Here is a 25,597-nt window from a genome sequence, read left to right as displayed (position 1 = left end):
TCTAATTTGGATTTACAGAAAGTTATTTATTAGCTGCGTTCCTTTGGGAACATTTACGGTCATATTATTCACTAGCTTAAAAATACATCTGGGTGTATAGAAATGTCAAATGTCAAAAATAAATCCAAATCCATAATATTCACTGCTTAAATCCAATCTTAAACCCAATTTTTAAATTCAATTTCGTTAAATCCAAATAAATTTAATCTGCTCTCTGGAGGTCTATTTAACTTACAAAAAATCCAGATGTAAAATTAAATTTCACAGTTTTCAGTTGATTTCTCAAGTATTTTGAAAAGTAAAAATGAAGATAAATGCACATTAGATATACAAAATGTATTGAGTAATCACATAATTTATTTTGAGCGAATAATATGCACAAATTTTCATTTAATTTTACAACTTTTGTATGAAAATTTATTAAAAAAAAAAAAAACAATCTTTTATGAAATTTTTAAAAGTTATTCCGCCAAGGATTATTCAAACCGATACATGCATTTATTGGGACATTGAGAAAATTATAAGAACGAACAGCGCCTTTACCTCTCCAATTTAACAAATTATGTTGATGGTCGTAAAACCGTATAGATAAAGCAAAGGCAGTTGGCCTTCGCGAATTCGGCAATAGAGCATATTCCGGTAATAGAGACCAACGTAAGTAACCAATTCTTTCTAATAGAAAATCGCGAAGCATCTCAACTACATCATTCCAACCAGGTTGAAGTTCTTCACTTCCAATTACGTTAACCTCAAGATTCAACATGGGACTTTGAGGAGCAAAATTTATCGGTAAACTAGAACCACCTAAAGAAGATGCTAACAAACGGCCTGCTTCATCGTCACTTTCTCCGTCCATTTCTCGCAAATGTTGAATTACCTCTATTGAAATTGTAGTATCTCCTATTGACGCCATATGATTATAATATATTTCAGCCCTCATAGCTGCTATTAAATTAATATGGTTATTGTTAATATCTTCTGCGAAAACTGAAAATGTTGATATTGACTTTACGGGATTATCAGGTTTACAAAAGATTTTCGTATGATAGTTATCTTTATCTTTTTCTATGTCAGCGATATGTTCCTCAACGGCATTCAGTACTTCCCATTCCCATCCACGCTGGCAAATGTTACAACATTTTTTCGTTGTGTTAGTTGCAATAATTGGTAGTCTAGGGTCTTGTATTATTTCTTGAATAAACCATTGATATTCGCTAATTCCATAAAGAAATTGTCTTCCATTAATGTAAAATGGAAACATAACATTATAATGCAAATTCCACTTTGCAAATAACTTTTCCGGTCCCATTTTGCCACCCGGTAATAATTCTTGGATGAACCAAGCATACCAACCATGCAAACCATAGAAATAGTACTTATTGTCTATACTGAATGGAACACTAAGTACATGGTTTGTTTGCCAATTCCCATGGTCGGTTTCGGTACCCATTTTACCACCAGACAAAAGCTCTTGAATAATCCAATATTTGTCACTGACGGAGTAAAAGTATTGTCTGCCGTTTATTGAAAATGGGAATCCTATGGTATAAGAGTGCTTCCACGTTCCATGATCGGTTTCCAAACCTATTTCTTCTTTCGGTAACAATTCCTTAATGAACCAATCGGTATCAGACAGAGTATACACATAATGTTTACCGCCAATATAAAATGGAAATATTAATGTTGGCTTTGATTTCCACACTCCATTGGCTGTTTCGCTACCCATTTTCCCACCTGGTAATATTTCTCGGGTGGACCAATACTTTTCGTCATCAATTCCATACACAAATTGTTTATCATTGATAACAAATGGAAATGTCTGCGTATATTTTCTATTCCAATCCCCATAATCTGTTTCGATTGACATTTTTCCATCTTCTTGCAGATTTTGTATAAACCAAAATCGTCCATCATTTTGGTTAGATAAACCATAGAAATAATGTTGACCTTCAATGGTAAATGGAAAAGAAATTCTATGTTTTGATGTCCAATTTCCATGTTCAATCTCACTTCCCAATTTAATTTTAGCACAATTTATGAAACCAACAAAAATAATGAAATATATAAAAAATTTTAAGTATGCGAGCATTTTAAAAATGTCACGATCTCGTTTAATTGAAACTTGAAGACAAATAAATCTCTTATCAAGAATTTGCATGATTTTATACCGTCTAAATTTTGTATGTTCAAAATTTGATAATGGGCATTACAGCACCGCATATCATGTCCATATCCGGATTACGCTAAAAAACACAAACAAATTAATTTTTACCGACTTCCAAAAAGGAGAATGTATTCAATTCGTCTGTATTTTTTTTTTTTTTTTTTGTATGTTTGGTACCGCATAACTTTGGACAGAGTCATTCAATTTTGATAATTCTTTTTGTATTGGATAGCTAGTGGCTGCAGTGTGGTCCCATTTCAATTTCGTTCAGTTAAATCCATAGGAACTATTAAAAAACCATAAAACCCCGTTTTGAATCATGGAAGTCAGTTTTTTCTTTTTGATAAAAATGATTATTTTGAACATTTTGTTATTTGGATTTTCTCTTTTACAGTTGGATATAAGGGTAATTCTCTTAAATTTAAATCCACTAAATTTAATTAAGAGTTTTTTTTTTAAATGGTCCTCAAACTCAGAATTAAAAAAAATGGTATTAAAAAAAATTTAAATGACTTTTTTCAAAACTAATTATCAGTTGAATTCCGAAGCAGAAAAGGTAATATGTATCACATTTTTGAAGAAAAAAAAAAAATAAAAAATTACTTCCATTTCAATGAGTTTTTTTTGATAAAAACTGAAGTTATTTATTGATTTTCTCAAAGACTTTGGCAAATAAGAATTTTAAACTTTTGCTATTTAATTTTCTACTATAAGGGCTATTGAATGAATAAAAAATAACTTTATATTTAAATGTGGAACTTAAAAAAAAAATAAGTTAATTTTTTTCCAAAATTTCTATTAAAAAAAGTTCTTCGAAAATGAAATACTTTTTAATTTTTTTCATAAACCGTAATACATATTGAAATTTCCTTTTATTATTCAAATCATAATAAATGTGGCCAAAAAAATTTGAAATTAAATGCATTTTATATTACGAAAAAGTTTTAAAAACGACATGTTAAAATTTTGTCAATTTTTTTTTTTTAAATCTGAGTTCAATTACTATTACGTTTAAGCGTTTATTTTTACTTAAAACTTGATGAAAAGTTTGGCTGGGTGAATATCGATTTAGGAGTTAAGTACGTAAATACTTGTTAACTCTTTACAGAGAGTTATCTGCCTCTAAAGAAATTTTTCATTGCAATAAATCCCATTTATTACTCTTTTTCCTAATTATAAAAAGTTACCATTTTTCATGGAATGACCCTTGTACAAACTAAAGCTGTAATAAATTCTTGATTGGTTGTAAAAAAATCTTTCGAATCAAACGTAGTTTGGTAAAGATACAGCCGCAGTAAAGGGGAAAGAGAGCAAAAATCATAAAAACCGTCATAACTCGAAAACGGGACGTAAACGAGAAAATTACCTTTTAAGTTTTTCGACTTAAAATAACCTCAGGAATCCATGGTTTTCGTTTGGGGCGGTAAAGGCCCCAACCCATAGAATCCGTTCCGTCAATCCATCCGTTGAAGTTGAAGTTTGGGACAGAAAGGGGTGACCCATAGAATACGTCGTACGACGGATTGCTTTTTGACAGCTCACTTCAAATTCCAAGGTGTGTTTTTTATTACAACCGGTCTTAACTGGACAAAAAAACGCAGTCTGGGCTAAGCAATTTACATGTTAAATACAACAACACCTTAGCCCCTTGGGCTTAGTTGTTTAGCCCGGAGATTTCTCTGGGCTTAACTTTTTGAACAGTTTTAAATCTGTGCTACCAAACTAATTTGTTTATAAATTGTTTAAAATACCGACGAAAAACGCACAAAAACCGATAAACCACGCACACCACTAATTTTTAAACAATTATTTACCATTTCCCGCGATGAAACACGAAGAAAATTTGTTATTTTTCAATTTATAATATTTTTAAATGACATTTTATAAATTAAAACAAAAACAAATTTCCTGTTTACTGCGATTGAAATATAAAAATTAAAGGCCGACCTGACAGATTGGTGCCCATTTTTGACAAACAAATTTTGACAACGTTCGGAATATATTACCTTATTATGTGTACTGTGAAGCCCCGAGGCGTTTTTTTTGTCCAGTTAAGACCGGTGGTAATAAAAAACACACCTAATATAAACAAAAGAAACTACAAAAATGGCGGTGCGGCTTTTTTCTTCTGTTTTTTTTTATTTGTTTCATTTAAGTGGTGTAATACTTCAAATAAATTAACAAAATAAATAAATAAATGAATAAAATTATGAAGTGTTTCAAAAACAATACACAAAATTTTTATATTTTTCGTTTCTTGAACTTTTTTTCAATTTTTGTGTTTACATTTTTTTATGAACAAAACAAACTACAAACATGGCGGTGTGCCTTTTTTTGTTTTTTAATTGAAATTATTTCGTTTTAGTGATTAAGTGCTTAAAATATCTAAATATTTGAAGAAAAAATAATAAAAAAAAGTGTTTGGAAAAAATTGTTTTGATATTTTTCGTTTGTTTATTTATTTCTTTTTTTTCTAGAAATTTTTAAGCGCGAATATCAATTGTCAAAAATGTTGAACTTATTCCCCGCTTTTGTTTAAGGCGCTAGTATCGGAAAGAAACAAGTGGAACCAACCTCCCAACTAACATTTCAGCTTAGGTTAAGGTATTAAAAAAGCTACATTTCAGCTTCTTTTAAACTTTAGTAAGGTTGTTGGGCATTGAAAAAGGAGAACGTTATACAAATTTGACCCTCTATAAGGATCTTAAACGAAGCTTTACCGAAGCTCTACTGAAGCTTAGAGATTTGACAGATAGCTTCGGAAGAGCTTGTATAGCTCTTTAATACATGTCTTATGGAAATTAAAAAAAAAAAAAACTACAAAAACAAAAAAGAATTCTTTTTAAACTGGTTTTAAATCATGAATTTTATCTTTTGATCTGATATTATATATAACATTCCATTAGTTTTTAGTATATCTATTAATAATAATTTTAATAGTATATAATTTTTTTACCACATTCAGGAATCGAACTTCGTATCTGTTTGGTGGTAGTCCACTACTCTACCCATCCTAGCATATTCATTAATGAAATCAAAAACTTAATCAGTTCAAATAGCAAAATAATGTTGAGCCAAATTATTCAATGTCAAAACCAAAAAGTGTCCGAGCTAGATTATTTAATATCAAAACCAAAAATCAAATACAAAACTTGGTAGTTTCTGTAAAGCTTCTATAAGTTCATTAAACAGGCTAATAAGAAAAACAAGCTTTCTTCGTTTAAGTTTCTTTAATAGTATTTAAACAACTTATTATAAGTTGGTAAACAAGTCCGAACTTCTTTAAGCAGTTAAATTCTGAAGCAAGCTCAATACAAGCTGTATAAAAAGTAGAACCTGCGAGATTTCAATTTATAGAAGCTGTTGTGCTAGTTGGGCTGAGCGTGCTTCTAGCAGTCCATATATATTAAGTCAATGTTCTATCGGGATGAATTTCATTGAACCAAGAATTAGTTTCTATTCTGGTCAACAGATGGCTTTTCTTTGTCATTAGGGAGAAAAATAAGAGATAGAGAATGAGTTATCGTTAAAAAACAAATATGAGCGCAAAAGAGATATGAATAATGAATATACAAATTTGCATCACTATTCATCCAGATCGTTTATTTTGTAATCATGATCTATATGGATCATTGTTCATAATAACTCAGCTTTTATTTCATGCATAGGAAAAAACTACAGGTATTATACACTGATCTCTTAATTTTTGGCAGAAAAGTTGCGTTTGAGTTTTTTTGTTTTTGTTATTACAAACATAAAAGTACAGAAATAACAATAAGTCTGTTCAGCGAGGATTTTTCTAGATCAGAACAGGACAGCACAGTTTCGTGAGAAACGTCAGATCAAGTTAGAACAGTCATTTAAACGTCAGTTGTCAAAATAAAAAAAAAAAAACAAATTGTAAATTATATGAATTTTTTGCTTATCGGTTCTCGTTAGTTTTATCTATTTTTTGAGTTTTTACTGCGGAAAATATAATTAAAAATTGTTTTTAGTTAGAAAAACCACGAGCACCCGAGAAATATTCGCACAATTAAATCAAAACAAAAAGAAAAAAATGACAGCTTTGCTTTGACATTTCTCACGAGTCTGTTCTAACCTGATCTGACTCAAAACCAAGAACAGAAAATCCTGTTCTAAACTGTTCTAGTTTTGTCAATGAACAGGAAACTAGAACAGTTCAGCACAGAAAAAATCTCAATGAACAGCAAAAAGCTGTACTTTTCTGCCTAGAACAGTCCAGCACAGCGTCAGTGAACAGACTTAATGTGAAATGGAGGGCCAAGTCACAAAAAGTGAGTTCGGAGATATAACGAGTTAAAGTGAATACGCTGCAATTGAATCTTATGGTGAATATTTTTTTTTTTTGAACAAATGACAATTTGAACCGAAACACTTTTGGATCATACTAATTACAGATTTAAGTAGAGCCAAACTTTGCGCAGATTTTGGCACTAGTTTTGGATTTGGATTTTCGACTTGGTTCGTTTCAGCTGTGAGACCCCCAATTATAAATATAAATATTTTCCGTTGAGAACTTTTGTCAGGACTTTAAGTTAAGATTAATTTATGATTTATCTTTGTTATTTTTATAGTGTTGTTATTTTTTAAATAAACAAAAATTCTTCAATTTGCTTTGTATTTATGTTTATTCTAATTTGGATTTACAGAAAGTTATTTATTAGCTGCGTTCCTTTGGGAACATTTACGATCATATTATTCACTAGTTTAAAAACACATCTGGGTGTATAGAAATGTCAAAAATTAATCCAAATCCGTAACATTCAATACTTAAATCCAATCTTAAACCCAATTTTTTAGATTCAATTTCGTTAAATCCAAATAAATTGAATCTGCTCTCTGACGGTCTGTTTGACTTTATAAATCCAGATGTAAAATTCATTTTCACAGTGTTCAGTTGTTTTGTCAAGTATTTTGAATAGTAAAAATGAAGATAAATGCAAATTATATAAAATGTATTGAGTAATCACATAATTTATTTTAAGTGAATAATATGTATGAACAAAAAATTAAGTCCTTGGATTTATTAAATTTGGATTTAAGCGATTGCATTTTAAAAATTAACATTAATCCAAACTAAATTCAGAGTGAATGATATGGCCGTTATACTGCTTAGTATAAATGTAAGTACCTGGACAGTTAAATGTAACGGCCATATTATTCACTCTGGATTTAGTTTGGATTAAAGTTAATTTTCAATCCAATCCAATAAATCTGAATTTCATTAATCCAAGGATTTAAATTTTTGTTCATATTATTCACTCAAAAAAAATTATGTGATTATTCAATTAAATTTGTATAATTTGCATTTATCTTTATTTTTCCTTCACATAATACTTGACAAAACAACTGAACACTGTGAAATTGAATTTTAAATCTGGATTTATGAAGTTAAACAGACCTCCAGAGAGCAGTTTAAATTTGTTTGGATTTGACGAGTTTGGATTTAAAAAATTGGATTTAAGATTGGATTTAAGTAGTGAATATTATGGAATTGGATTTATTTTTGACATTGTTTGCATCCAGATGTATTTTTTAAACTAGTGAAAAATATGGCCGTAAGTGACAGAAGATTAAAATACTAAAAGTATTCTAGCATATTTAAAGCTATGTAGGAAAAAGATAACAAAATTTTCGTTTAAGTTTTATAGTTGTGCTGGTTTGTATACAAATTTTCGTTTAATTTTACAACTTTTATATGAAAATTTATAAAAAAAAAAAAACAATCTTTAATGAAGTTTTTAAAACTTATTCCACCAAGGATGATTCAAATCTATACATGCTTTTTTTGGGACATTGAGAAAATTATAAGAACGAACAGCACCTTCGCCTCTCCAATTTAACAAATTATCTTGATGGTCGTAAAACCGTATAGATAAAGCAAAGGCAGTTGGCCTTCGCGAATTCGGCAATAGAGCATATTCCGGTAATAGAGACCAACGTAAGTAACCAATTCTTTCTAATAGAAAATCGCGAAGCATCTCAACTACATCATTCCAACCAGGTTGAAGTTCTTCACTTCCAATTACGTTAATCTCACGATTCAACATGGGACTTTGAGGAGCAAAATTTATCGGTAAACTAGAACCACCTAAAGAAGATGCTAACAAACGGCCTGCTTCGTCGTCACTTTCTCTGTCCATTTCTCGCAAATGTTGAATTACCTCTATTGGAATTGTAGTATCTCCTATTGGCTCCATATGATCATAATATATTTCAGCCCTCATAGCTGCTACTAAATTAATATGGTTATTGTTAATATCTTCTGCGAAAACTGAAAATGTTGATATTGACTTTACGGGATTATCAGGTTTAGAAACGGTCTTCGTATGATAGTTATAATTATCGTTCTCTATGTTAGTAATATGTTCCTCAACGGCATTCAGTACTCTGCATCCACGCTGGCAAATGTTGCTATTGCTATTATTATTTTGTGATTTTGGTCTTAAGACAAATGTTTTCTTCGTGTTAGTTGGAATGGGTAGTCTAGGGTCTTGTATTATTTCTTGAATAAACCATTGATATTCGCTAATTCCATAAAGAAATTGTCTTCCATTGATGTAAAATGGAAATATAACATTGTAATCGAATTCCCACGATCCTTTTAACAATTCCGTTCCCATTTTGCCACCGGGTAATAATTCTTGGATGAACCAACGTTTATCAATAACACTATAGAAATATTGCTTCTTGTCTATACTGAATGGAACGCTAAGTTTATGATTTGAATACCAAACCCCTTCGTCGGTCTTGGTACCCATTTTACCACCAGGCAAAAGCTCTGCAATATACCAAGAACCTCCACTGACACGGTAAAAATATTGCCTGCCGTTTATTGAAAATGGGAAAAGTATGGAATATATAAGCATAAATGCTCCATTATCAGTCTCCCAACCTATATCTCCGTTCGGTAACAATTCGTTAATGAGAAATTGGCCATAAGATTGGGTAAATACATATTGTTTACCGCCAATATCAAATGGAAACATTGACATTGGCTTTGATTTCCACATCCCATTGGCTGTTTCTTTACCCATTTTCCCACCTGGTAATATTTCTCGGATGGACCAATACATTTCGTCATCAATTCCAAACACGAATTGTTTATCACTGATAACAAATGGAAACGTATGGGAATAGTTATGATCCCAATTCCCACAATCTGTTTCCATTGACACTTTTCCGTCGTCGTGTAGATTTTGTATAGACCAATATTGTCCATCACCACTTTGACTTTCGGATAAACCATAGAAGTAATGGTAACCTCCAACGGTAAATGGAAAAGAAATTCTAGTTTTGTTATTCCAATTTCCTTTATCAATCTTACTTCCCAATTTAATTTTAACACAATTTATTAAACCAACAAAAATAGTGAAAAATATAAAAATTCTTAATAATGCGAGCATTTTTAAAATGTCACGATCTCGTTTAATTGAAACTTGAAGACAAATAAATGTCTTATCAGGAATGTCCATGATTTTAAACCGTCTAAATTTTGTAAGTTCAAAATTTGATAATAGGAATTACCGCACCGCATATCATGTCCATAGCCGGATTACGCTAAAAAACACAAACAAATTAATTTTTTTGTACATTTTGTTATTTGGATTTTCTCTTTTACAGTTGGATATAAGGGTTTCGAATTACCCATATAGACATATTTTTGTATGTTTTTCACTCTTATTTATTTACCTATTAAATAAATTAAGTAACACTAGTATATTTACATATTGTTTCATTGTTTCTAATATTAAAAGTATTCCAACTATTGTGCTGTAGTATACAAAATATAAGCATAAATATCCATCCCTCAAGAGTATAATCATAAATTTGTTTTATCAATAATAACTCTCTTATGCAGCTGACTTTAAGTACAAATGTGCCATAGTAACAATCAATGTAAATAAATTTTCTTTCTTGTTCTTATTTGTTTTTTCTTGCAATGCAGTTAAATTGTATCTTAAATTAAAAACAACAAAAATGAGTTCAGGTAATTTATTAAATTGCCATTAAACAAAGTAATCGGAACGTAAAATAGTGTTTCGTCTTATTGAATATGTTAAACAAAATGAATTCAGTTGAATTCTTACATTGTTGACTTTTTTGGAAATGGGTCAGTTAATTTTTATAGCGTATGCAACTATTATTGAAGACAAAAAATTAATGTTCAGTGTTTTTTAATCTTAAACAAAGGATATACCTAAAATGAAAGAAAGTACCTATTAAAAACATATTGATTAAAACGAATTTCTAAAGCTAACCGATAACAAATAATCTGGTAAGTGGAAGGAATAGAAACAAGAAAATCCTCTTGAAGCAGTTGAACACATCATAGGTATAGCCATATTATTAAACTGGATAATGGATTTTAATTGGGCAAAATAATCAAAGGGAGAGAACCCTCCGTTTTTTTTCTTTTTAATTTTTCTTTTTTGCTTAAAAAAATTCATTTATCATCTGAAGCAACTATTTTCAGTTTTCTTAGCCTTATTTGAAGCCTCAAAAGCCCCGATCTACAAAACTATAGCAGTGGAATAACAAAAACTTCGAGTACCTACACTTTTCATATAAAATTAAAATTTCTATCAAATTATGGGGTTTAAATTTTTTTTTTTAAATTAATTTTAAGTTAAAAATTGATAATTTAATTTTTTTTACTAAATCACTTGCTATTTGGTTGCTTAACCTCATACCAAAACACCTTTAATATTAAATTCCTTATCATAAAATTTAAGATATTAGTAAGTAGATCCATTGCATATGCGGTTAAAAAAAATCGGATGATAAAATAAAAAAACAAGTATACGCCACAGTGTATGTGGAAAACGAAGGTGCAAATCAAATTAAAAATTTAAAAAAATTGGATGAAAAAAAAAAAACAAGTATACGCCACAGTATATGTGGACAACGCACGTGCAAATCAAATTAAAAATATTTCTTTCAATTTAATCCTAAAATATTACAAAACTAAACAAATAAGTTTTTTGGTGAATGGGCTTCAGGTGAAGTGAAACAAATATTTTCTTTTTGTCACAACGTTTCGTCGATGTATATGGACATTATCAGGTGAACAATGGTTTCTATTTAAGCATTGATAAATATTTTAATGAATGTTTACAAATTATTCACAATACAGTAAATGTTAAAATAATGGCTCTGTTCCTTTGGACTCAACAAAGTACTTTTTAGTACTTCTGAATTCATTCAAAGACATTTTTTCTATAGAAGAAATAGAGTTGAATACAACCAGAAGTACTTAGCAGTAGATACTTAAGGCCAAAGGAAACACAGCTAATTATTGTTATATGTATTTAAATTAAATTATAATATAATTTTTTAAGCAGTTTTATATGAAAAAGTACTTTGAAAATGATTATTTATAAACTGTAATACATATAATATTACCTTTGGCTCTTTTGAATTCAACTTACAATAAATATGGCCAAAAATTAAGGCAGGGACATTTTTTTATTATAAATTTATTATTTATTATTAAAAACTATTGCTTGATTTTTTGAATTTATGTATATTTTAATAAAATCCATCAGTTTATAACCCTACGAGATTGTATCGAGAAGTAAATAAGCTGTAGGCTCCAGTGTGTTAAAGATAGAACTTTATTAGAATGGCAGTACATAAGATAGTTTGTTTGATCGATAAATAAACAGCAAAGTAGATTCGTTCTTTTTATGCAAAACAAAAATAAAACATGTATACATGAAACCCAAGGATGCAATTTGACGAACTATCATATACGATACACCGAAGCATCTCGCACTAAGTATATCTACTTAAACGAGCTATTTTCAGCTATGATATTTCTGCAACCTGTTATTATTTTTACATCTATTGCTTATTTTTTAGTGACTAGTTATTTTTTGTTCTTTTTTAGTATTTGAAGAGTGTTATATGTACATATTTACTTGGTTTCGAGTTTTTATCAAAATCAACATAATGATGATGGAGACCTTCGAAAAAGTGGTTTTCCTCATATCGTAATTGCATGATTTCCAAAACTTTATAACGCATATCTCCCATATACCTAAAATTTTCGAAGAATTGCACTTTTTTTCATCAAATTCTGAGCGATTTTTTTCCGAACTTACAGACAAATGTATATTTGATATCATTTTAAAGAATGAAATGTAGCTATTTATTCAAATTTGCAAAAAAAGTTTTTCAAAAAAAAAAAAATTAAAAACATATAACTTTTTTCCCTTCGGTTTTTTCTTTTTCTTCTAATAACTTAACCAAAACGCATTGGCGGATTTACAAATTTTCAAGGAATAGGCTTTTCAGTTTTTGCCGCCCTTGCCACTTCATTTTTTTTTACTTATATCTCGCTTAGAAAGTGTACCTACCTCTCATACAAATTTTTTACGTTAGGTAGCAAATTACTCGAAAACGGCTCTAACGATTTTGATTTAACTTTGCAGACGTAATACTCAAAGCAATCTCAAAAAAGTCAAATAACAAAAAAAATGTTTTTATAAAATTTTACCATAAATGTCGGCTCTTCTCCAACATCAATTTTTTTTTTTAATTTATATAGAGCCAGCTCTTAAAATCTACAAGTAAACTAACATAAAAGTGCTTTATTTCGTGCATTTTATTTCAACGAGTTTGAGTTCCGCATTAAAATGATGAGTTGCCCGAAAATCAGGAGTCACTTCGGTTAAACCACATCACAGTGCGTCGAGTGTATGGGGGGTGTGGACAAAAATCAGAATATAAATTGCGTTTCTTTGACCAATTACAGATTTTACTGTCTCTTGGAAAAAAACAACCTTTCGCCAAAATTTTTTTTATGAAAACTCTTTATTCTTGCTTTCTATCCCAAAATCAATGTTTTTACCAAATTTCATCAGGGTGACCCATCATTTTTGTTTTCACTCAAAAAAACACCCGGTTAACCATGATATTTTTATAGACACTTAAGATTCTTGTTTTTTATCTTAAAAGTAACATAATTGCTAAATTTCAATAGGGTACCACTAATATTACTCTAGTATTTCACACTTTTTCAAATATACCCATATTTTCTTTACTTCTAAAAAAAACACCCTTTCACATAAAAAAAATTTATAGACTCACATTATTCGTAGTTCCCATGGGAAAGAGAACATATTTAATGAATTTCGTAAGGGTACCATTTAAACCATTGATTTTATCGGACTTATCGCGGATTTTTCCCTTTTTACCAAAAAAACACCCTTTAACCTAAAATATTTGTATAGACTTTTTGAGTTCTTGCTTTCTGTTATAAATGAAACATTTTTACCAATTTTCATTGGTGTAACAATTTTTTCCCAGTTTTTGTGGTACTAATTCCGAATTTCATCATTTCTTGAAAAAAAACACCCTTTCACTCAAAATAATTTTTTACTTTTTATAGGTTCTTAATTCTTATACCAGCCAAAACTATTTCACCAAGTTTTAAAAATTAATAGAATATAAGTTAGCTGTTATGATACCTTTCTCACACACAACTTAACCTATCAAAAAAACACCCTTTCACCCAAAATATTTTTAAAAACTTTATGAATCCTTTGTCCCTGTTTTATCTTTAACCTTCATCCCAAATTTTGTCAGTGTAGCATGTTTTTCACATGGGTTTCGGTTATATCTTACCTGTTGAGGTCAAAAAACAAGCACCCTGGTTTTTAATCGGAAATAACTTTTCTTAGAGCAATCGCAATGACTTTATTTTTATGTCATTAGATTCAGCATCAAAAGATACCTTGAAAAAATGTATCATATGATGATATTCAACAAACAATTTTTTTCAGTATATTTTTGACCTTCAGCTCCTCCCTCTTGTCCGCGAAAAAACACCCTTCCACCCAACTTTTTTTTATAGACTTTTTTTGTACTTGGTTCTTATCACAAAAGCAAACTTTTTGCCAAGTTTCATGAGTGTAACAATTTTTTTTTTATTTCTTGATTTTATGTACTATTTTACCTGTACTATTAGTCTATAATATGGAATGTGCATGTGCAATGACTAATTGGAGAAAAAAGTCATAGGAAATTTTTTTTACAGAATACTATCTGCAAGACATCAGAAAGTCGTCTTGGAAAAATCTTTTTGACTTCTATGAGGTGAACAGATCGGTCCCCAAATTTGCCGCTCCTAAAATCTGCCGCCCTAGGCTCCAGCCTACTCAGCCTCCTGGTAAATCCGCAACTGCCAAAACGAATTATAAATTTCTGGTTTGCGCAACAAATAAGCATTTGATTAGTAACAATTTTTTTTTATTCTGTCCCCCAAAATGAATGACCTGTGTAAGTAGAAGTACAAATTTAATAAGTTTCTGTCAACATGGAAGTATTTTTTTGGGATAAATTTGTATAGCTTTTTGGGTAAAGAGTTGGTGCTGAGTGAGTAAATTTCTTTTGAAGTTACATCTTTTTAAATCACTTCATATGAGTTATTTCATTTCATAACGAAATGAAGAAACACCTTATATTTATACTTGATGTGTTCTTACATCATTGAATAATTACAAATAGAAGTGACACCGCAGATTACTCTGCAACTATAAGAGTACCGGAAGATAGATGAACTACATGTTTGCGCCTCAACTATCATGTATTTTCGAGTTGAGTCTTAACTAATAATTTTTTTTAAACCTTCATAAAAAAAAACAATCTCAATTTCCCGTCAGATTCGAACCTAGGCAGGTAAACTTAACAAACATTCACCTTATCCTCTAGGCTAGAGACGGCGAACTAATGGCACGCCATAAAATATTTCCGGCACGCCACCAATTAAGTAATTCAATTGCCATTTGGGCGACATTCAACGATTTTTCCAGTAAAATTTTTCTTGAGATTTTGTAAAACTGTAAAAATCTCTTCTTCTCAGAAGAAGATACTCACGTTCTGAAGAACGGATTGAATTTACATGAAAAACCAGGCGAAGTAAAATTAACTGAACAGTTTTTTATCGGTAGGTAATTAGGTTTTCACAAGTTAAAGAATTATCGGAAATGCTATTTCTACTATGAACGCTGATACAACATCCTTTGATAAACTTAACATGTCTAAATTTTACTGGTAGGAAATTGAAGAAATTGAAATGTAGCTGAACGAATTTGTCCGATATCGACTCAAAAATTAGTCGAAATGAGGAAAGAGTTTTAATCAATCGAACTAGAGAGGGTGGAGGGCAATACGACGAACAATTCCAAATTAATGGAAACATGCAATTGGAAAAGTTGGAGATCTTAACAATATTTTCACCTACTTACTCCTGTGAGTCATAATTTGTCCAAATGAATAACATTAAAGATTCGCTTTGAAGCATATTGTCAGATGATTCCAACTTTATCTTTAGTTCAGCCTGGATTTAGCTTAAAGTGACGAAACGTAGCTCTTATATAAACTACTTGGCATCGAGTTCACAACAAGAGAAGTCATATTTCTTTCACTTTTTATTTTTTGTTTCTTTTTTTTATTTTGTTTATTTCAAATTCATTTTTTTCAAACTCAGTTTTTCCGAACGTAAAATTTGAAACAATGATACAGAAAGCTTATTTTTTGGTTCCAAAAACAATTTTTGTAGTTTTTTTCAAAAACAAATAGCGCTATAAAGAAATAATAATTTTGTAAATCTCCCACATTTTGCAAAAACTGGCCTTTTAGTTTTTTTTTTTATTAAAACGATCTACAACAATAGTCTGTTATTTTCAAATTTAAATTAATAGGTGGTGTGTTTACAAATAAAACGCTGCGTAGTTTAAAATTAATTATTTTTGGTTCTAGTGGTCACAAAAAAAAACTAGAACAGAACTGTATGGCACGCCGAAGGCACCTCAAATAAATATTTTTTTTAATGGCACGAGGCTCTAAAAAAGTTCGCCATCCCTGCTCTAGGCTATCTCCACTTTTTGAAATAGGTAAACTTTTATCTATATGTATAAGCGGTTTAGGATTTGATTTTGGGTTGCTGGATTTGCTTTTGGATTGTTGGATTTGCTTTTTTAATTCAACGCACGATACTAGAGACAGCAATTTTACAGCGGAGGTTTCCCTGGGTATCCACTTTAGTTTTTTAACAACAAATGTTTTCTAGTTTAAGAATAATCTTTCAAAATTTCAAAAAAGTCAATAACATTATATGTAAGTACATGGAAGTCTCTTTGTATGAGGGGAATGATTTCTTTTTAGAATGCATTGTTAAGAAACATTTGTAGGTAAGCAATGTCAACTTCAGAAAAACTATAAACATTAATATCTGTATCGTTAGTATGAAATGGCAAGAATCTTATAGATACCTACGGCATGCACATGCACATCATGCAGAACAACAATAACGAATTAAGAAACTATTCATGGGTTGATTTACTGAGCTAGGATTCATGAACATCTGCTTTCGTTTGAAAATTCCAATACAATCCATGCAAGCAAAACCGACAGCCTAGTAAGGTATGTATGTTGGCAAAAACAACTTTTACATTTGCGTGACTTATTGCGTTAAATATGCCATTTCTCTTCCATAACAAGCTGATTAAACTGTCTATTTGAAGGGAAAAAAAAAAACACCGACCCATTTCCATGCAGACATAATATCAACCTTATAAAAACGTTACATTTCCCACACAATCTCCGTGTACAAGGATGATAAATATAGATACAAGGAAATGATGGGTTTTGGGATTTAACGTTCTCGTTTGTTTGTTGTTTTTTTTAGTGGCACAAAGGAGCATGAAATTAAAGGTGACGGCGGCGGTTGGCGCTCGCGCCAAAAGTGTTTCAACTCCAATTACTACGCGAAATAAGGCTACACAACAACAACAACAACAACCTTCACCGCATTCACATCACGCAAACAAGACAATCCTAAGAAGTATTTCGATTTTTTTGGCCAGTGGCAAGAGAAATAGTCATCAGTCGAGAAACACTTCTGGCTCGACAAAGAAGCGAAGAGGAAAAATGGAATCCAATGGAAAAGTTAATCCAAAATTGTTAGAGAGCTTGCGAAGAAAAACTCGATTTTCAAAGTAACTATTCAATGATTTTTCTTATTTATTATACATTAGTTAAAGAGTTTAAGTATACTCTTCATATGTGTTTTGGTTTAGGTTTTTAAAAAAATCTTATTTGTATTTTCAGAGACGAAATTGATGCACTTTATAGAATCTACAAGAAATTGGTTTCCAACTGTCAGTATGCAGCTAAAGCTTTAGCTGCTAATTCTTCAAGTTCAGTCATCGCAAAGCCGCACTCTACAGTTGAGGTAAGCTTCACCAGGCTTAAGATAAGGATTAGTTACTATACTTCTTCTATCATAAGTTTTCTTTAAATAAATTGTTGGCAGGTTCTCAGTAATTTAACTCACTTTTTCCCGCTATTCGTTTTTACTTAATCAAAAAAGTTTTAGAGTGGGGATGAAAACCAGTAACAAATCGTACAATACCTTTCTACAAAAGCCGGGAGTCATCCTATATTTTTTGTGCATGAAGTTGTTTTGATAGTTTTTGAAAAATGTATTTTCAAGTAGAAGTAGGTAACTATAACAAAATTAAAACTACCTCAGAGTTTTGTTCGAAATTTCACTTTTTATATATTTTTAAAACTCAATGGCCCTTAGAATAGATATGAATTTAGGAAAGCTTTAGTCTAAGATCCCGCTATAGGATGACCTACTCTCATCGATATACCAGTTGAGAGTTATAATTTTCTGAAGGTATACAGCCCTATTTATAAACTCATCATAGACAGTACATAGCATTATGTACTCTTTATAATGTCTTTAAACAGAAAATTGTCATTTATAAACTTTATGCAACGTTTAATAGAGCTTGTATAAGCTAAACGCGTTTTTAGGTTGTTTAGAGCATGAATAAGAATATATTTTACTTAAATATCATTTGAACATCAAATAATTTTCAGAAAAAGAAAACACAGCAATCATTTACATTTTTTTTTATGTCATTGAAGAATTTATTTTTTGAATTATATTTATAATTTTGTAATCAACTGAAACAAAATATAAGAAATTGTGTTTTTTCGAGATTTTTTCCTGATATAAGATGTGAGAACTTTTGGCCGCAGTACCTACATATGTACATATACAAATGTGGGTTTTCTTTTCATCTTTTTCTTTTTACATAGAAAAAATGATTTATGTATGTTTCTTTTTAATTGATGTAATTTTTTTGGAACATGTGAACAATTTGTAAGCAAGAAGAACAAATGAAATGTGTTTTTTTTTAGATTTTCTTCTTTATATGACATCAAGAACTTTCGCTCACGTTTTTGTTTATTTTCAAATCAGATGGAGTTATTTTATCGACAGATTTTTCATTTTTAGTACTTATTTGGACACAAACCTAGCATAACTACAATTGCTAAAAAAATATTTTATAAATAGAAATTTATGTAACGTTGCATAAAGGCTACATTAAACTTTATTCATTGTATAACTATGTAGCCGTTTAGAGCTGTTTAGTGAAATCTAATAAATAAGGCTGATACAGTCTTAATTATTAGATTTCACTAAACAGCTCTAAACGGTTTCATAGTTATACAAGGCATAAAGTTTTATGTAGCCTTTATGCAACGTTACATAAATTTTCATTTATAAAACATTTTCTTATCCATTATAGTTATGCTAGGTTTGTGTCCAAATAAGTACTAAAACTGGAAAATTAGTACTTTTAATCACGACAAACAACTCCATCTGTCGATAAAATAACTTTTCTGCTCCGAAAATAAACAAAACATTAAAACAAAACAAAAAAAAAAGAACAAAAACGTGAGCGAAAGTTCTCGATGTCATACCTATAAGGAAGAAAATCTCTAAAAAAAAAAACAATACATTTCCTCATTTGTTTCACTTGAAAATATTTATAATCCAAAAACAAAAATACTCCAATAAAAAAGATACACATGTGTGCACTGCGGGGGCAAAAGTTAGGAAAAAATCTCCAAAAAACAATTTTTTTTTTGTTTTTGTTCATTGCAAAATTCATTACAAATTAATCAAATGAGTTCTTCAATTAAAAAAAAAATATACATACAAAGGATTGCTGTTTTCTTTTCTTTTTTTTATGTGATTTTCAAATGACATTTCAGAAAAAAATATTCTTATTCAGGCTCTAAACAACCTCAAAACGCGTTTAGCTTAAACAACCTCTATGCAACGTTGCATACATTTTATAAATAGCAATTTTATGTTTAAAGACACTATAAAGAGTGTATGGTGTTATGCGCTGTCTATACTACGTTTATAAATTAGGCTAATAGTGTCTAAAGAAAGTGGGTGTTTTCATAAACGTCGGAAATCTGCGTCAGTCCAATCGTCTTTCTGCTTTGCTGCATTAATGAACACACCAATTCTGCAGAATGTTTGCAGGCCTGCGTTGGTACAATTTTCAGCAGTCACTGAGTGTTCATAAACGTCAGAAAAAAAATATAAAAAAAATACCACAGAATGAGTTTTGTTTAAGCAAAAAAATATTTCTCTTTCAGTTCCTGAAAATATTGTTTTTTATAACACGAAAAATTTGTAAACCGTGTTACATTAGGGTGGCTAAAAAAAATACTTTCTTCTAAAAAAAATAATAAAAACACCGAGTAGTTCACATTTAAAACAAATTATCTATGGAAAAAATATTTTTAATTAGGGTGTTCAAGAAAGTTTTTTTTATGCGTTTGAAAAAAAAAAATTATTTTTAGTGCACAGAAAGTTTGCTAAGTGCGTTTTTATTAAATTCATGCAAAATTAATTAAATTGAATTTGGTTGAATTCCAAGCGTAAATGTTAAATATACCATTTTTCTGATACCCCTTATTCGAAAATACGTATCCAATTTTACATTATATTTCATAAACCATGTTTTACAAACTTTCTCTGCAGTGACAAATGATTTTTTTTGTAATTAATAAAAAAAAAAATTGAACCACCCTAATGGAAATTTTTTTTTCTTCGATAATTTGGTCAAAACAATATCCACGTTGATTTTTTTGGAATTCTTCAGGAAACTGTAGAAGATAACATTTTTTAGAGCCACCCTAATACGAAAAAAATTAATATAAACTCACTATCTCAAAAAACACGATTTCGAAATTTTCTGTGTCATTAAAATTTAAATTTTTCGAAAAAATGAAAAAAGAAAAATTTTTTGCAGCACCCTAATCAATATGTTTGCTTTTCATTTTTTTTTAACAATATTTACATTTATTAACACAAAAAAAATCGAATCAAGAGTCGAATAAATTTCTTCTTGAGTTCTGCAGCAATAAAATTTTGGCTGCGCAATCTGCCCGATGTTGACGACATACTGACGTTTATGAACAGCATAACTGCAGTTGGACTAAGTTAGTCCGATCGCAGATCTGACTTTATGAACACGACTAACGCAGGCCTAAGTTAGGCAGACGTTTATGAAAACACCCACAGTTTGCACATGGGTTGCCTTGCGACATCCTTTCAAAGCCTAGGGTGGCCTAGCTTTAAAGTTCTTATTTTGATTTTTTTCGACAACACGACCCTGCTTAAGTGGTTATACCCTGTTTTTACTACAGCCCAAATGAGAAAATTTCGCAAATTTGGTGAGTTCAAATTTCAAATTAAATTTTTAACTTGCGATATATGTAGGTACTACATTAAAACCCGGATAAGTACCTCACCTTAAATGTCCCATTTTGATAGGCACTAAAGCGGGTAAGGTACTTACAAGAACCCGCTTAAGTGCTCTTAGTGCAGTTATCTCTATATTTATTTAATAATAAAAAAAAATATGTTTGATTACTAAAAACATAATCTTCACAAAACAAAATTACTTTGAAAGTTTAAAATAGCTAACTAGATAATTTCTAACTTAAGTAGAATTTTTGAATTTTAAAGCGGTTAAGGAAACGAAATTTTTCTTACAGTTCAAACTTGTTCCAAACGTGTACTTAAAAGAATTTTTTGCAAGTAAATTCAATTATAAGTATTTGAAAAGCCAGGCAATTAAGCGGGGAAGGCAGTTAAGCGAAAGGTACTTAAAAGATGAATTTTATATAAGAAAAAATCCTTAAAATTTTGGTTCTAAAAAAACAAAGGTACTTAAGCGGGTTAGGCACTTAAGCGAGAGGCACTTATCCGGGTTTTACTGTAGATATATTAAAATAGGGCAAGTTTAGGATTCGGAAAAAAATCGAACTGGGGATAACAATTTTACATGACATTACGATGATGGAGAATGCCAAAAAAGTGGGTCCGGAAATTCTCTCTGTCTGTCTATCTGTCTGTCTGTCCATCTGTAAGAACCTCAAGAACCTCGAGCTACAACCTAAACTACTGGAGTTTTTTTCTTCAAACTTGGTAGTTTTGGGTGATCCTCTAGAGGACAAGTTGAAATTTTTTTTAGGACCAAAACTAACGGTACCTGTCATATAACGGAAATAGAAAAGATATTTTTTGAAGTTATACTTCTTATGGGACGGTGGGTTTGAAAATTTGTTTTTTGACAAGAATGTCAAAGGGATTATGACGCAATCGCCATCTCGGAGACAATTGGGCAGCAGGTCTGTCGTTTCACCTTTAGAGTTGGTAGTACTTTAGTATTTAAAAATGCAGTACGGCAAAAAAAAACACGGGAAAAGAAAACAACATAGATTAAAACTAATTTTGTATTGATATAAAGGCCATCAATCGTAGATAAAACTTAATTTTTTTTTCTCAAAAATTTAGCCCCGGAAATTGGTATGAAGATTCTTAATTTCCAATTATAAAGAGAAGTATAACTTCAGTCGCGTGTACATGTGTAAACACACTCTTTTTTTTCTAAAACGGCATTGACGATTGGCGTTTTGGACTCATTTTTGACTCGATTTGGACCCGTTTTTGATGCGATTTAGACGCGTTTTACTCGCGGTTTTTATTTGAATATCAAATACCAAAAATGCAATTTCAAATTAGATTCTTTAAAAAAAAAACATAAGGAGCATATTTAAATTTTTTTGTAATGGAACTTATACACCTGGAGGTGGTCTCCGATGTTTCCTCACAGAAATAATAGTATTAGAATTCTAAACCTTCTATCGATTATTTTGGTTGGTGTTTTAAGCTGATATTTTTTAAAAATTTAACTATGATGGTTGTTTTCAACAAATAAATCAGTAAGATCATTGCATATTAAAAACAAAAATCGCAGCAAACCACGAAAAATTTTGAAAATCGGCCCAAAAAATTTTGGAATTTAAGAAAACACACATATAGTAGCTGCGTCCCTTTGGGAACATTTATCTACTGCTAAGTACTTAAAACTACTTTGAACTTCTTTTGTTGAAGGTATTGAAAAAGAAGTTCAAAGCAGCTTTAAGTACTAAGCTGTAGTAGTAGGAAGGGATTTCGCGCGTTACTCGAGCGCGTCAGAAAATCATATGGGGAGAAAGCTTGTACTAAGTAATGTACTCCTACCAAATATAAAAGCTTGATACAGTGGTCTGTGTTGTGGGCAGCCCGTCAGATTAGTAAAAAAAAATCGATCCTCGGAAATACTCGAGCGCGTCAGATTAAGAAATGGTAGGTTAAGTACGTCCAGAAAAGTGTATATTTCAATAACACTGGTTAACAAAATTTAACTTTTTTTTTGTTGCCGAAACAAAAATATACTTTTCTGAAGGTTTTCGGTGTGCTGAACTCGAATCTGAAGTCAAAAAAAATTAATCAGCTTTCGTTTTTTAAATATTACCGTTAGAAATTGCAGTACTTCGGACCTTATTCTTTTATATAAGGAAAATTTTTTGAGCATATTTAGTAACGGTTTTCATAAGTACTATTTACCACCTTTTTAAATCTGTTTAAATCTTTCCGATATCTTTTTTACTGCCCGAGATATCCTAAGTTGTTTGGTATTTTTATAAATTTTATAACGTCATTATCTTCTATATGATATATGAAGCCAAACCAACTTACTTCAGTTTGAGATATCTCGGGCAATATAAAAGATATTGAAAAGATTTAAACAGGTGTCGAAAGATGGAAAACAGTTCTTATAGAAACCGTTACTAAATATGCTCAAACAATTTTCTTTATACAAAAGAAGAAATTCCGAAGAATTAAAAAAAAACGTATTTTTGCATTTTCTAACGGTAATATCTCAAAAACGGGAGCTGATTTGTTGTTTCTGACTTCGGATTCGAGTTCAGCACACCAAAAACCTTCAGAAAAGTATATTTTTGTTTCGGCAACAAAACCATTGTAAACCAGTGTAATCTGACAATTTGAGTGAGGCATAAGAAAATGGCGGAGGCACGAAGTTGTAAAAAAAAACCGTCACCTCGAAATACTCGAGCGCGATTAATTTTTTTTTTTCTGAAGGGAATTTTATCAGGAACACGAAAAACATATAATCTGACGGTTTTCATGGGGCAATATAGCCAAAATTATCGATAAAGCATGAAGGTACAGTAAAAAAAAAATACAATTTTTGGTTCATAATGCCGAGTTTTTAAGGTTTTTGTCGAAATATCTTAATTTTTTTATCTAATTTACCTACACTTATTATGTGGATACAGATTGACATAAAAAAATCATACAGAATTCATTAAAGTTGATAAAATATAACGTGCCAAAGGGAATAAGCCCCAAAAGACGTTTTATATGGAATTCACTATCGGAAAATTTCCAAACCGGTCCAACACTCAAATTTGTGTATCGAGGAATAACGTGACATTCTTAACTTTATAGCAAAAGCCCCATCTTTAATAAATATAGCAGCTCCGATCGTCTGGTCATTACGTAATGTTCTTAGATTCGGGGTATTTTTTTCTTTCGTTAACCAGACGAGCAAAACTTATGACTTTAATTACGTTTACTTTTTAATAATAATTTATCATTCGAAGGAAAGATTATCAAGTAAGTATCATAACCATTTTTGCTTACAGAAACACGAGATGACGACAAAGTTGAAAAACAACCTGGAAAACGAATCCAGTTATTATCAATATTAAATTATTGATTTACCTTTGTATATAATATGTATATAATATAAATTTTGTGTAACATCCAGTAGGTATAATAACCAGAAGAAACGAAAATATTGTTTTATATTCAAAAACTGTCTAATTTTTTTTTTCAAATTGTCAGATTAGCAATACACCTTAACATAATTGTCAGATTATCATTTAGGGTGACTCTGACATCGAGCTGAACCTACAGTAGAAAAATCTGACGCGCTCGAGTAACTTAAGTTAACAATTTTTTTTTACATTTTCAAAAATAATTTATAAGTCTAGGCCACGTCCAAATCGTCAGTTATTCAAATTGAACACTATTTGGAGTTTACTGAACGTACCCTCTCAAAATCTGACACGCTCGAATAACTTTTTTTTTTTTATTTTTTCTACCGCTTTTTGTAGCCACCCACCACTGTCTTATCGTCAGATTAATATATATCGGTTATCACAAAGCCAATGCGAGTATACCCTATTAATATCTGACGCGCTCGAGTATTTCAATGCGACAGTTTTTTTTTACATTTCCTTAACGTGTTTATAAGCTCTTATCCCCACTTAAATGGAAAACTTCCATATACTTTTTTTCGTTTTAGAACCTAATCTTCGCAATCCAATAGGTCCCCATGGCGCTCGAGTAACTGCAAATTTAGCATCTCGGGCTCCCCTACTATAGATAAATATTCCCAAAGGAAGGAACGCAGCCAGTCTTATCAAGTTATAGTATTGTTTTTTTTTTTTTTTTTTAATTATATTTAGCTTTAAGAGAGACACAAAAGTTATAAATAAATAATTCAAAAAATATAATCATCTCTTTGTTCGAATGAAAACATAATTATGTGTACATATACATATTTCCTACAGGGCATCGACAGGATAATATTCCGAGAACTTTTACACAGCACATTTGATATTGTAACTGAAGAAATATTAATGGAAAGAATATTCTGCAGTTGGGATAAAACACACGAAGGACTTCCTCTTCGACTAGAAGGATGGTTGATAGGACTATCAGTTTTTCTTCGTGGAACAAAAGCCGAGAAAGCTGCATTTTGTTTTAGAGTTTATGATTTAAATGCTGATGGATTTATAACAAAAGATGAAATGTTTACTTTGTTAAAGAATTGTTTGATTAAGCAACCTCAAGATGAAGATCCAGATGAAGGTGTGAAAGATTTGGTGGAAATAGTTCTAAGGAAATTTGACGTAGATAAGGATGGAAAAGTATTTTGTTACCTATTTTTATAATTCAATTACAGTATAATGTTTATTTTTTGAACAATTTTCAGGTTTCATTTGAGGACTTTTTCAATACAGTTAGTGTGCAGCCTTTATTGATAGAAGCTTTCGGGCAGTGTCTTCCTACTGAAAGTGCTATTGTTTCTTTCTTTTCAACTCTTCAAATATAATGAATTTAAAACAGTTTTTTTATACATACATATAAGTAGATATCGATGG

At 30.4% G+C, this 25,597-nt stretch overlaps 1 protein-coding gene across 4 annotated transcripts; it reads left to right on the top strand.

Annotated features, from left to right (window-relative positions):
* Positions 1–10,150: 10,150 nt before the first annotated feature.
* Positions 10,151–25,597, top strand: LOC129910924 (calaxin). Of its 4 annotated transcripts, none has more exons than XM_055988528.1 (7): positions 16,315–16,383; positions 16,437–16,613; positions 16,693–16,774; positions 16,881–17,190; positions 17,303–17,426; positions 25,004–25,363; positions 25,429–25,596. In XM_055988528.1, exons 4-7 carry the CDS (start codon positions 16,895–16,897, stop codon positions 25,546–25,548), a joined length of 900 nt encoding a protein of 299 aa, XP_055844503.1. In that variant the 5' UTR covers positions 16,315–16,383; positions 16,437–16,613; positions 16,693–16,774; positions 16,881–16,894; the 3' UTR covers positions 25,549–25,596. The 4 variants fall into 4 exon arrangements, with proteins under 4 accessions (XP_055844501.1, XP_055844503.1, XP_055844504.1 ...); XM_055988530.1 differs by having other exon boundaries at positions 16,329–16,379; XM_055988529.1 differs by lacking the exon at positions 16,693–16,774 and having other exon boundaries at positions 16,880–17,190; positions 25,429–25,597.

Source organism: Episyrphus balteatus, chromosome 2 (assembly GCF_945859705.1).
Source record: "Episyrphus balteatus chromosome 2, idEpiBalt1.1, whole genome shotgun sequence".
Taxonomy (NCBI): Eukaryota; Metazoa; Arthropoda; class Insecta; order Diptera; family Syrphidae; genus Episyrphus; species Episyrphus balteatus.
Note: the sequence above shows the minus strand (reverse complement) of the source record. Positions and strands in the feature narration are given on the sequence as shown.

Coding starts and splice junctions, on each gene's coding strand:
- LOC129910924 (XM_055988526.1), top strand. Junction 17,427..25,003: donor AGCCGCACTCTACAGTTGAG/GTAAGCTTCACC, acceptor TATTTCCTACAG/GGCATCGACAGGATAATATT. Junction 25,364..25,428: donor ACGTAGATAAGGATGGAAAA/GTATTTTGTTAC, acceptor AACAATTTTCAG/GTTTCATTTGAGGACTTTTT.